Source organism: Chinchilla lanigera, unplaced genomic scaffold, assembly GCF_000276665.1.
Source record: "Chinchilla lanigera isolate Chin_1 unplaced genomic scaffold, ChiLan1.0 scaffold00061, whole genome shotgun sequence".
NCBI lineage: Eukaryota > Metazoa > Chordata > Mammalia > Rodentia > Chinchillidae > Chinchilla > Chinchilla lanigera.
The window spans coordinates 8,466,527-8,480,856 of NW_004955462.1; the positions used below are offsets into that span (position 1 = coordinate 8,466,527).

At 42.5% G+C, this 14,330-nt stretch overlaps 1 protein-coding gene across 1 annotated transcript in view; it reads left to right on the forward strand.

Annotated features, from left to right (window-relative positions):
* Dpt (dermatopontin) overlaps positions 1-13,559 on the forward strand; it is a 28,927-nt gene extending 15,368 nt beyond the window's left edge. Inside the window, exons 3-4 of the mRNA XM_005398205.2 lie at positions 10,183-10,290; positions 12,360-13,559. Of these exons, the coding sequence (XP_005398262.1) occupies positions 10,183-10,290; positions 12,360-12,426 (175 nt within the window). The 3' untranslated portion in view covers positions 12,427-13,559. The remainder of the gene's footprint in view (positions 1-10,182; positions 10,291-12,359) is intronic.
* Positions 13,560-14,330: the final 771 nt, after the last annotated feature.

Sequence of the window (14,330 nt, forward strand, 5' to 3'; positions counted from 1 at the left end):
TGGCCTCCCTAAGTGCTGGGATTACAGGCATGTTCCATTGTGTCCAGCTTCAGGTGCCAAGTCCTGAGATGAACCCCTGAATCCTGTCTTTATGCTTTTTCCCACTATCATGGCAACTTCTCATCACAATCAAGGCTACAGGACCTGTTTGGGACCTTCGCATCCTGCAGTCCTACCTGGAGAAGCAACCCTGTCACGGGCTAGAGTTTACAGTTACACACAGAGAAAAAAATGCTTCTATTTCTGGATGAATTTACCATCACACCCTGTACTATCACATTCCTTTCCCTCTCCATGGCTCTTACCAACTTCCTCCTGACCCAGCTTCCCAGTTGATTAGGAGAGTATATATATATATATATATTTAACCTGATAACTCATAGCACAACTTGTCCCGAGTCCTTTGATCAGCAAACAAGCCAGGCATTTCTGCCTTGGACAAAGTAATCCAAAAGTATCAACCTTTGAGACTTGGCTCACCCGAGTGATTTATCTCTGCACAGTTTAATGCTTGTTCCCTGCAGCCAGACAATGTCCCTGCACAAATGCCTGAGAGGGCCACACTGCCCCTAGGGAAGCAATGTTCTTTCTAAAGTCACGACAAATAGTAAGCTCAGAGCTCAAAGTCAGCTGATATCTGTAGCTGCAGAAAGGAGCAGGGACTCCTCCAGCTCCCTAAAAGGGCTTTCTTTACTCAATTGCAAGAGGTGAGCAGGCACGGCCAGGGTGGATGATACAATGTGATAGGTCCTGGATCAAAGACCTAAAGGTCTGCATGGGGGAGTAGGTGGAAGAAGGCTGCTGTGGGCAGCAAAAAACACGAGGTCCTGTCTGTGCTGGCTGCTCCTTACGGCCTCCTCCTCCCGCTTTGCCCTCCTCCTGAACCTGCTGTAGTCACACTCTCTCTAGCAAACACTTTATGTCTCCAGACCCTCAGTCTGTCACTGAAATGAGAGCCACGTTTTCTAAATTTTACAAAATCTGATAAACTAGGCCTTGTCTTCTAATGCCTAAGACAGTGCCTGGACCATAGTGTGTTTCTAATAATATTGACTAAATGTGCAGATAAATGACCCTGGAGGGCATGCAGAATAAGGTGGAATGGCCTAAGAAATACAGTTTTCTTAATGTTTTTATTCTTCACTTCCCTCTGGCTACCTCTGCCCTATAATATCAGCCCCTACCCAAGCAGAGATCTTCATAGTAATGTATGCAAAGCCCTTTCAATAACGTCAGACACACAGCAGGCCCTCACTAACATTTGTTACATGAACGAATGACTTCAATGTATTTGCTGGTTTGGTTTTGAGAATTATATGAGATACATGCCTGGCACTGCCAATGATTATGATGAAACAGAGCTGGCCAGTCTTAAAGCAATGTATCAGTCCACTTTTCCATTGCTGAGACAAAATACATGACACCCATCATTGAAAAGAGGAGTGGCTTATTCTTAGCTCATGGTTTCAGAGGATTTAGTCCATGGTGAGCTGGTTCCAAGGCAGGAACATCATGGCAGAAGGATATGGTGGCACAAAGCCACTCACTTCATTGTGACCAGGAAGCACAGCACAGAGAAATAGTGCTACAGAAGAAGGGGCCAGGGGCCAGATATAGTCTTCAGGGTCACAGCCAGAAGTGTGTTTTACTAATCTACTAGGAGTCTGTCCAGCTACTCCAGTTGACAATCAAAATTAACCTTCACAAGCACAATCCCTCCCAGTTGAGGAAGAGACCAACCTCTTCACCAAAGAACAAGTTTTTCAAAGACAAACTCTGCCCAGGGTCGGGTTAGGGGTCAGATGGCCTTGTAGGAAGTGACTGGAGTTGGATATGCAGAGACACAATAAGTGGGTCACCTCAGAAAGTCTCTTGGGGTACACTGACTCTTCCTCCCCAGGCTAAGAAGGAGAGATTTGGGGCAGCCACATCCCGCATCACTGAAGCCTGAGGTCTCTGTGAAGATGCATGACAGCCTGCAGTGCAGAATACCATAGGGAGCAGGACTGGGCCTAAGGCTTTGGGTAACCAGCCAGACAGGACCTTGAGGCTCACTGATGTAAAGACAGCTGTCAAACAGCAGAGGTAGAGAGTGCATGAGGGGAAGGGCAGCACTAAGGGGAGACATCCAAACCTTCTGTTCCTCCTATATTCAGTGGATCTCTGTGATCTGTGTTAACATTCCAAGTATTTTGCTTGAAATTTATCCTGTTTCCTTGGATGCTGAGGCCTGAAATGGACAGGTCTTTATGTTTCCAATTCCATTACTGTTCTAATGACAACCCAGACCCATTAGACCAGATTCAGTGGCCACCTGGGCTGGTTCCAGTTCACTACAAATTCTTCCTCACAAATGCTAGATGCCCTTCCTCTCACATAATTTAGAAAGGACTACTCCAGTTTCCCTCAGGTACAGCTTATGCATTAAGACCCTAAGAATCTCTTGAGTATGCAGATAGAATGTAGGAACAAAGTCTCACAGTTGACAATCAGCAAATAGAGACCAGCAGGTAAAATTTCTCCCAAGCCTCAGTCTGCAGTGACCTTCTCACTCTCACACCCAGCCTCAAACCTCTTCTCTTCTCCCACTAAACCCCATGCCCTGACACACTGCTGTTGGCCAGAACCTCCAGACAGAGGGCAGGATGGCTGGGAAGGGCCTGGCAATTCACCTTTGACAAGAATCCCACTAGCTTTGGCTTCAACTCCTCGATTGGCTCTATTTTTGACAGCACCATGTTACAGCCAAGAGCTTCCATGGTGGCTAAAGCAAATGGGACGGTTTTAAAAAGAAAAAAAAAAAAAAAGCAAAAGAATGTGGAGTGTGTGCTAAGCACCATGGTACAGTGTATGACTCACTATCCCACGGGTGTCTAGACATTTTTGTGACATCTTTAAATTGCCTGAGTCTTAATGTTATATTATGTCTTTCTAAATTGAATGAAGCCTCCAGGGCATAAATTAGGTCTTCTTCCTTCAACATCTGTACATATTACCTGCTACAAAGTAGACACTTAATAAATTTGCAAATATCAGTGTGTTACACGCCCCTAGGAACAGTGACAATGGGTGAAGCCTGCTTTTGCTATGATGATGTTTTGTACGTGACACTTATTTCCTCTACTTTATTTTACTTGATCTCTTTAAAAGCCCTACAGACTGAAGTGAGAACTCTTTTCTAATACCTTCCTAGATCGAAGGTGCTGATTATACTCTTATTTGAAACTGGTTTGAATTGCCTCCCAGGGAACTGACACTCCTGGGTAGGGACCACACTTTTCCTCTTCCATTTTGGAAGATATTCTGCAGCAGTGTTTTGAGCTAGCTTAAGCATTCTGAAATATTAAAATGATGGGCTGGAAGAAAATAAATCATCAACCAACTCCCAAGAGAGTGCAGGATTTATTTGTTTGGTGGGAACCAAGGTGCTGCTTCATTTCAGTGTGTGCAGTTCCCTGGTGTCTATCAGAACATCACTGCACTCTGGCAGGAAAGTGAATTCCTGATAGATGTGGATATGCCGTCCCCACTGGATTGGATGCCTGTGTAAATTTTACACATATTTATTTATGAAGGAAAATTTCAAATTCTTAGTCTAGTGGCCTGCAAACAGCAAACACATGTCAGTGGAGGAGCCACAGCCCTTCAGAGACAAAGTACTTGTCCCTCTCCAAGGAGCTTCAGCTGCTTATGCAATGCACACCAGTTTGTGTTCTGGCCAGAAGAGGCTGTGTGTCCCAGGAGTCGAGGGTTTTCAATTGAGCAACCCCTTCTTCTCCTAAACCATAGTTCTTCTGATCCTTGGTCATTCAGTAGGTTCACTGGATAATATATTTTGGCAGACAAAATAATGCATTGGCTGAGATCACCTTTACATTCTCATTCATCTCATAGATTCTGTGACTCAGACTTTGTATCCACCACTGCCTACCTCTCTTCTCTCTGTGCCCAAATCCTAAACCAGAGAGTGGTTGATCTTAATTCTTGGATAGCTTGAATTAATAGCAACAAAATCCAATAAGCAGGACATTTGTCTCCCCTCTCACACTCAAAGCATCTGATCAAAGCTAATCTTTCATTCCTGTCCTCATCATTCAGATCTGAATATAAGATGGGGTGCATTTGCCAGACCCACTCCCTGAAAACACTGTCTTAGGACAGGAAGAGCCCCAGGCCCTTCCACCATCGTACCTGTCACCCCTGGCCCTTCCTGGCTAGCCTCTTCCAGCTCATTTCCCAGAAGCCTGATGAGAAGGGCAGTTTCCACACTCACTGCTCTCAGTAAATTGGAAGTTGTTGTTACAAACATGACAGTAGCCATACTTTGAGAAGACAAGGGTGGAACATTACATTTTACAGAGCTTGCATTGGGATGAGATGCTTCTGCGCCCTCCAAAAACCCTGGCAAGCATCACTCTGGCAGACAACAGCCCCTTAGAGCTTGAGAAAAGTCAGTCGCCCCTCTCATCAGCTAGAGTGGCTGTCATAATTACTGAACTGTATTTGTAATTTAGATATGTATTTCCTGCCCACATTTGAGCACCACCCCCCATGCTCAGACTTCAAAGGCAGACATTTCAGAGATGTGATTGGTTGTCTGAGAGCTGCTTAACCCAAGCCAGGCCCTGCTAGCTGCTTAAAGCAAAGCGAACCTCTCAGTTGCCGACTCAATCTGTTGCTTCATTCTATGTAGTCTTCTCCCCCTACAGGATCCTAGAGCCAATCATTCATTTCTCTGTTCATTAATTAATTTAACCAGCCAGTCAACGCAGATGAATGGGTATAAAATAAGTGTAATTCATAGATTTTGATTAAGTCCGTAATGCTGATGACTTTTATTGATTGACATCTACCCTGTGCTCACATTAGCTCATTAAATCCCCACACACAGGAATTATGTTACTATTGTACTGATGAGGGAACCAAGGAGCAGAAGGTCTATCTGTCTCCAATCCCATACCTCAATCAGTGGAAGGACTAAGACCTATACAGGCGAAGCTTTAGGCAACAGTACAGTCGGTATCTGGTAGTGAAAACAGCGAAGGAAGTAGTTATTTTAGTGAAAGGGGAGATGATGTCTCTACTGATGCTCAGGCCCAGGGAGGTCGTGATTTAATGTCAATGAAAGGCAACATGAGTCAGAACAGACTTGCTGCTGACCAGCCCTGGGCTTGGACAGAGAGCTGGAAACACACTCCATAAGAGCATTTGAAAACTGTTCAGGGATGTTACTCTTCTAATTTCTAAGCCATAGATATCCTTGAAACTACATTCCCTTGTGTTGTGATACATATCTGAAATGTTTGGGATATGAACCCCCCAAGTACCACAAGAGGACATGGACATTTGACATTCTTTCTCACACTCCCAGAGCCCCAGGGTTCAGGCTGTTTGTGCAGAGGACATTTGGGTGATTGTACAAGTCCTAGGCATTTGGTCCCACTTGGCCATTCTCCAGCTCCTTGGGAAGGAAATGAGGGTAGTTGTTCTTTTGGAGTGAATTTTATTTTTTTTCTGTCTTTGCAAAATAATTCAGTCAGTTTCTACTGAAGCACCTGTTAAGGATGCCAGGGCATTAGCAACATCATCTAAATTAAAATATTCCCATTCCTTGTAGCTTACCTGGAAAAGCATTGTTCAAGGGAGATGATCATGAGCAGACTGGGTTTACTAAAGTAAATTCTTAATAATTTGCATGTCAGAAAGGCCCAGCCTATTTTTAGCTAACTATAGAACATAACTCAACTTCAACACATCAAATCCACTTCCATGCCTTCTTTAGCACTAAATCAAAAAGATGAGTAGGATGGCATACCAATGATTCCTCAGAGCGCTTACTGTATCAGTCATTTTCATGAAATAATGCTGGTATTTTCTCCTCATTTGTACAGTAAAGAATCTGGTTTCCCCTCTAGAGTAGGATAAGATCAAGGAGGTGATTCTTGCTGACTTGGGCCCATGAGACAAGATCACATTTCTTCACGTGCATACTAGTAGGAGCAAATGTCCCAAAGTGGAGCCTCCAGGACAGCTCCTCTGAATAATCCAGGTGTTCCAACTGCCTGCAAGTCGGTCAGGCAGCTCTAACAGGCAGATCTCAGAGCTGTAACATTTTATATTAGCTCCAATCACTCCATAATGAATAAAGTCTAGTGGAGATGGAATTCCACATAATCTTACATCAAGCCAACTTATGTTGAGGAATAAATTGAAACCCAGTTTTCACACAAACTTCTGACAATGAGTAAAATTTGCCACTTTGTGAAAATACATTGTAGCTCTCTACTTCTTTTCAAAATGCATGTGGGAGCATGTATCTGACCTCTGCTCTGTGACAGGTCCTATTCCCATGACATAGAAGCCTTAACATCAGTTGGCAACAGCTCATTCTGTGATATTGTATTGGTCAGCCCATATTCATTGAATAGAGTTGGATCTGTTCATAATGTTAGTCCTTAAAGAATCTTTGATGAGAGGGTCTATACAATCTTAAAATATCTCTTCAGTTAGAATTGGCTGTCTTCAATGATAGTCTTTCTCTCTATCTCCTTCATCCTCATTTGACACAAGAAACTGTACATATGGTCTTGTGTGGTTGCATTGTCTCTTCCTTGTAGCTTTGGAAAAATGTTGTTTCTTATTTTGCTTGGAGACAAGAGGAAAAGCATTGGAGAGTAAGAAATGGTACCCCAATAGAATTTCATCCAAAAGTGACTGAGGCATGAACACACACACACAAACACATACACACACATACACACAAAAAACCACACACATAGGTTTTTTTTAAAGGGGATAAGAATGGCTCCCTGTAGAAGTGCTTTAAATATAGACTTATTTTAATAAGTTGAATGAAGACTCCTTCCTGATCTATCCTCCCCTTCATCTTGCCAAGCCAAAGACTACTTTGGTTGTTTTAATGGGTCTACAAAAGTATGGCAATGCTTACTATGAAGTAGCTTTGCCAAAAAGCTGCCTAAAGTGACCTAGTAATTCACAAGAAAGCTGGAACCACACTGAACTTTCTCCCAGGGTCAGAGCCAATGGAACCCTGGCCAGTCTGCTTCCTTGCAGCCTCTTTTAATTTCCTGATAAATTGTTATGCCCTGTCTCAGTGTCTAGCTGTGAAAGTTTAATTTTTTTTCTCACAGGAGATATGACTAAGATTTTTTTTAGTTAAAGCTATGAGTGTGTGTGTGTGTGTGTGTGTGTGTGTGTGTGTGTGTATGAATGTGTGCGCATATGCCCAATACCAATAACTAAGTGGAGACACTTGTATATGATTCAAAAATAAGGAATCTTGGCCTATATTGAGAAAAAGATCTTGTTATCAGTGGTGTTCTAAAGAGTCAGTTTTTATCAATGATTGGGGCCATTTCTCCCTTATTATTTTTAGTTTTCCAAAGTAGCAATGATTGCCATCAATATTGAACCTTCTTCAACATCTTTCTTACCCCAAGATTCTGTAAGAAAGTATAAACTCCATCTCATGGTTTTATGACAAAAGCAAAACAGTGACAACCAAAAATCTAGCAAAAGCAAGCCTGACTTAAAAGACCATAGTACCAGCAAGAGTCAACCCACTTCCTCTAGTCCGTTCTAGATATCCACCCTCAGTAAAACTGTCCAACTGGGCAGGAGGCCCTCATCTGTTTGCTACCAAAAATGAAGTAATACAGAATCCTTGTCAAAGAAAGTACTGGATAACATTTTCCCACTGCTGGAGCTTAAACCTTCTTGTTATTTATTTTAAAATACAAGCTGTCTGTTCCAGTTTTATTCCAAATATATTTAGTTATCCAAGTAATCTGAGGACAGATTAGAGGGTAAACACTCAAAAAATAAAAACATAGCATGATTATTCCCAAGTTGTTTTGGCAATTGGGTCTAGCCTCATGTATTATTACCAAATACAGATACTGACTGCCTTCACAGAAATAAAATATTTTTGTAATTAACTTTCATACATTAAATCTAAACAGTGCTTCCAAAGTTCTGGAAAATATTTTATATTTCCTGAAATAAAAACATCCCTTTCAACAATCCCATCTTTCTTTGGATAAACTTAGTACAGTCCTTGTCAGAATGTTCATGGATAACAAATCAATGAAGCCAAATTAGATATACTTTTGAGCCAGTTAACTGACTTTTTCCTTAGAAGTAGGAAGTCCTATTTCTGTTCTCTTTGGAAGCACAAAATAGGTTTCTGAAGTAGCAGAACCTCATTTCCCTTCGCAGATATAACAAGCAATTATGCATAGGTTGAGGCTTGGCATGTGATAAAGCACAACTGCATCTTAATAAAAGACAAATCAGAGGGTAAGGATGATTGAGTAATATGGGAAGAAGAATGACTATGAGCCAAGAGAGTGAAGCTTCGGGTTCTCACCAACTCCCAGGGATCTGGGCTAACCATTTACTTTGCAGTACCCAGGCACTGAGATCCTGCTAGGAGTCCTGCCAGCTTATAAATCAGTCTTTCTGGGTTCTCAAAACAGTCTTTACATTCTTGAGAAACAGATCATCAGTCAGGATAGGAGATCTTTCTATCATCGATATACAGTGACCTGGTAAATACAGATCAAATTAAATTACTGACACTGAGTAACTTATTTCCTGAGCAGACTTAAGAGTCTTGATAAACTTTGAAAAGGACTATTTCATGTGAAAGGACTGTTTTTATCCCAAAGATCTGTAACAGTAAAGCCCTCATGAGAACTATACTAGATTTATTCTACTACAGAAAATACAAGATATGATTGAAATGTATGGTGAATGTTTAAATTTTATAGATTTATTATAGTAAAAGACACATTGCCATTAATGTCCCTAAAAATATTCCCCCTTGCTTCAAATGCACTTATCCCATTGTTCTTGCCACTTTCTGAAGCAGTTCTGGACATCTTCTTTTGTGAATGTCTTTAGTTGCACTGCATAGCTGCCATGATTTCCTGAATCCTTTCAAGACATTTAACTTTCATGATTGCTTTGACTTTGTCAAAGAACAGAAGTTGCACAGTGCTAGGTCTGGTGGCAAGGTGGACGGGGACACACCATACTGTTTTTACGAGCCTCTCTTTCTGCCGGATGGCTTTTGGCCACAGCATTTACCATATTTTTTTTTATCATATCACACAAGGACACTCAAGAAAGAAGACTTCCAGGACCACTTCAGAAAATGTCAAGAATAATGAGATTAGTGTGGTGAAGCAAGGGGGAATAGTGTGAGAATTACTAGCAATTTTTTTACTATAATAAATATTTGTAATCTATATAGTACTGTATATCTGATACTTCACAATGTGCCTTCTCACAGGGAGCCCCAAGATTGATTCAATTTTGGGGAGAAAAAAGGAAAAGGAGGAGAAGGGGGAGGGGGAGGGAAAATAGGTTTTTAAAATTTAACACATGACAAGCACCATTATATTGTTTACATTTTCATTAGTTCCAAAGAAAAACTTATAAGGTGGCTTTCATTCTTCTGTGGATCAGGAAACACACCAACTCATTCAAAGCCATTTGCTTATTCAGCAAATATTTACTATGCACTAGGAACTGTTTTAACTGCTAGAGAAACAATTGTGGATAAGGAAATCTCCACCTTTGTGGAGATTACATTTTAGTTAAATACTCTTGAATACTTCTTTGGTTATGACTCCTGATAAGAAATAAATATTAAACTATCACATAATGTGCATATCATATAAATATGCACAGATACATTTGAAACAAATTTTTACACACAGAAGTGAGCCTATCTTTACTGCATGCAATGCATTCTCTGATATTCTGTTCTATTTTATTTGTCCTCTTTTAAAGTTGGTCATAATCAATTGAGTTGAGTCTGTGATCTAATAATGAGTCATAATTCACAGTTTGGAAACACTGTCCTACCTGCCTTGAATACAATGGGACTAACATTGATATTATTCACTGTTACCTCTAAGCCAGGGAGTCTGCTATGTCTTTGCCAGTGTACAGTTAAAAAGGAAGGTGAAAGTGGCAGAAGAGCTGTCTTTTTGCAGCTTGGAGTGGTTTCTTAGAGATCAGCTAACCTCCGTTTAGATCTCCCAAGGTATCCAAACTTCACCCCTTCTTTATAATATGCCTTTTGTTTGCTCCTAGTGATAATGATTTTTTAAAAAATCTTTTCCCCTCTAATCCTCTGTTCTCCTCATATAGGCTGACAACAGAGTATCCAGGCCATTATGGGGAGGAAATAGACATGATTTCCTACAACTATGATTACTATATCCGAGGAGCCACAACCACTTTCTCTGCTGTGGAAAGGTGAGAAAAATGACCATTTCTCATGGGCTGGGAGTTAGAGGAAGAGGGGCCTAGCTCCATGCAAGGACTATGTTTGCAGGAATTTTGGCCTAGGATTTTTTCCTATTTTAGATTCTTATTCAAGGATTAACTAAGGGTTTGGCTATTCATCAGGAAGCAATGAGCAATGAGTTGTCCTCCGGAACTCAGCTCATCATGATGCAGAGAAGATGGATTCCAGCTTGCCCCAGAGAGGAGTCCTAAACTTGTATGTTCCAAGTTCTTCCCCTCACTAGATTCAGAGAATACTTTTGTCACTAGACATGAAAGAGGAAGACAAAAACGATTAGAGAAGTGTCCACCACCAACCAGGACCATTTCCAATCCTGGACCTCTATCTGGCCCCCACTTTAGGTGGTAGGAAAGGAGAGAAAAGGGGAAGAGATGAGCAAGAAGGAACACGCGGAACTTACTGTCTCTGTCTGTTTTGGTGGCTCTTACACAAAACCTTAGGCTGGGACGTTTATAAACACTATAAATTTAACTCTCTCTTAAAAAAGCAGTATGAATGCCTGGCCATGAAACCTTGTTTATCTTTGCCTTTTAGTATATAGATACCTAAGAACCGGGTGCAGCAATGAAATTCATTTGGTAAACACACATGCCAGCAGTTTGCTGAACATCTAAAACAAACTATGTCCTCTGTTGACATTTGCAGGAGCAAATGCCAATAAATAGCCAATCACCCAATCCCTGGAAAACCTGTTCTGGGGCCTCTGTAAACGACTGTTCTAAAACAAACAATCTGTAGCAGCAGTGGGAGCAATGAAGCCTCCTCAGCCTGTGGGGGCGGAGGGCACCAGCCCTCCAGAACTGCCAGTGGTCAGCCCCACTGCCATTCAGAAGCTGTGCTGAGGCCTTTGCCTGCTTGGTGCCCAGGTGAAACTGAATTGGAAAGAGCGTGGAAGATTGAAAAGGGAGAGAGGTAATTCTGAGTTTAAATTAAAGGACCCCACTGTACTTTGAAAAGATTTGCATGATTAAATAAAGAAAAATTCTTTATTTTTATCCATTAGTAGCACTGTGTAAAGGGCATGAGAGCCATATCCCATGGCGTTCTGGGCACCATGTTAGGGAAACAGAGCAATCTCCCAAATCGAAGACCCAGATCTGAGTATAAGAGACTTGGACTCTGCCCCTATCACCAATTACTTGCGTCCCCTTAGAGCAGGTCACATATTTGTCCGCATCTGCTTCTTCATGGAAACAATGGATCACTGTGAAAACTACTGAGAAAACATGTTGAGCGTTTAGTACCATGCTGGATATATTGAAGTGCATATTACATAATAGTTACAATTGTGATTCTCATTGTTCAGTGCTACTAAGCCACAGGAGTGCCAGGCCTAATAGATCTTATTAAATGGCTGAGTGAAAAACATGGCTTTGTCCCTACCAAAGAACATTCTTTGACACATACCCAGACCAGGATTTCCAAAACTGGGCAATCCTCTGTTCCCTAAGACCCATCTCCACCACTTCAGCAAATAAGCATTTCTGATAGGCCAGAATGGCTGGCATTCTCTTTTTCACTTTAAAAAGTTCTAGGGTTGCTTTCCTTTCCTTTCTTTTCTCTGTGGTGGTGCTTTCTGAAAGGAAACCTATATCTCTCTGGCCTGGAGCCTAGCCCAGGTGAGCACTCCTTGAGAGAAAGAATCAATGAGAGGGTAGACTGATGACCTTTTAAGAGGCTTCACAGTGGAGTGGATTTGATGTTAAGTAAATGCTTTTGCTCCAAGCTGTTAGCCTAGAGCTCCTCGAGGTACTGGGGGGAACAACATAGGGAGCAATCACCAGCAACCCCCAGGAGCCTCTCCATGGTAAGTAACCCAGCTGGTCCCCTTCAGGGGAAAGACCTGTTGGTTCATTGGAGACTTCACAGAGAAAGCTTCTAAGAGCAAAACTGAGGTTCGGTATCCCTTCATTTCTGAGATCCTGCAAACTTCCTTCCTCACTTCTCCCCCAGCTGTGCTTTATCCTAGAGCACGTGACTATTCTCACTGACATTAATTTCTTGACTCTCCCAACAGGGATCGCCAGTGGAAGTTCATAATGTGCCGGATGACTGATTACGACTGTGAATTTGCAAGTGTTTAGATTTGCCACCTACTAAAGCTGGGTAAAGGGAAAGGGGCCAGGAGCCCTGATGGTGTCGCTTATGTTAACATCGGTTGGAACTCCTGTAGCTGTCTCTACTGCTCTCCTTTTTTCTCTCTGAGCTGGGAGCTACAGTGCCAGCTTCCTGGGCCTTCCTGACTAGGGTCACATTTACAATTAAATTGTGCTTCTCACTTTTAACACTCTCCACGGCGACTGTCCTACACGACCGGTGATGGCTTCTGCGCACACCGTGTGTACGTACAGCAAGCACGCTTCCAGCCCACCTCCTAGAGCACCTGCCACAGCCTTGTGACTATCGTCACTGTAAATTTAGCTTCAAGTTCAGCATGGTGAACCTGGATGGAGGGAGGGGCACAGCTTAAGGAAGGGTACAGTGAAGGCTCTGTATACCTAAGTCTGCTCGAATGATAACGAGGGTCCTCATTAAGGCAGCCTTCAGACTTCAGGGGATAGGCATCCACCTTCCCTCACCACAGGAAGCATGTGTGCTGCCAAGTCCAAGTGCGGAGCTCCGTGCCCTAGAAGTAAAGGGACTGGCAGGTGAAAGAGGGAGGCGGAAAGGTTTGAGGGCAGAGCTGAAAGACAGGGTTAGAAGAATCTCCTCAGTTCAAAGACATGTTACTAAACCCAGAGACGAAAATGGCTGTGGGGCCAGTGGTACCTGTGTGAATCAGTCTCCAGGAAGGTCAAAGTAATGAAAAGAGAAATGTCAGAGAATGGGGTTCAGATTGGAACCCTGGGGAGATGAGAGTGGCCAGGTGGCTTTTGAAAATTAAAAGTGGGGTTTGAGTCATCAGAAGAAGGGGGTTGCTGGTGATTGCTCCCTATGTTGTTCCCCCCAGCTAGAAGGTAGATTTTTCCCAGGACTCCTGAGAGCAGACTGGCATGTGGCTGACAGCCATGGGGTACCACTGGAAATTCGCCTGCACTGGTCCAGTGGGAAGGGCTGTCCTGAGGATCTACTTCTGTTGGTGTTAGCTTGGAGATGTCTTCTGCAGAGATGGTCCTAGCTTTCTTCCTCCTCTGTTGCTTCTGTCCCCAGCCATTTGTATTATCCCTTCATTAAAAAACCAAAACAATAAAAACATGAACATTCACTTCTTTGCAAATTTCAAGAGTCACTTTTTGCTTTCTATTGTTCTAAAAGTACAACTTAGCATTGTAATTCGTGCCAAAACACCAGGAATGACAATGACAGGGTATGATTGGGGTCAAGTACTTAAAACAAAGTATCCTTTATTTATATAAGATTATCTGTATCCAGGGGCTGGGGATTTAGCTCAGTGGCACAGCGCCTGCCTGGCAAGCGCAAGGTCGTGAGTTCAATTCCCAGTACCGGAAAAAAAAAAAAAAAAAATTATCTGTATCCTTTCCTTACTTAAGAGTGAACAAAGGATGGAACCACATCTCTCTGCCTTTGAGTCCAGCCGAATTTTTCCCTTAGTACCCTTCAGCTGTCCATACTCCAATAGGTGACATGCAATTGTAACCACAGGAAGTACCTATTTCCTCTACCCACACAGTTTGCCTTTCCTCTTCTGATCTCTGTTGCCCTTCCCTCACCCTCTCTCCCAGGGAGCCCAAGAAAAAAGCCAGCTGAACAGAACCTCAGGGATGCACTTTGCTATACCCTTAGATGGTCAGGATGGTGAACGTCAGCCCGTGCTGACATTTCCCACTGTCAGATCCCAGCATCATGATGCCAAGGTGCAGCTGAGGGTGTCCTTCTTTGTCTTCACTCTGAAACACTTTTTCCTCTTATGGTTTTCATTTCTTCCATTTCACTGTCTCTGCTTTTCTGGCAACTTCAGTTTACAATAAGAAGCTTCCTGGTGTTATTTTTCATAAAGGAAGCCATTAATATTTTAGCAGTTGCAGCA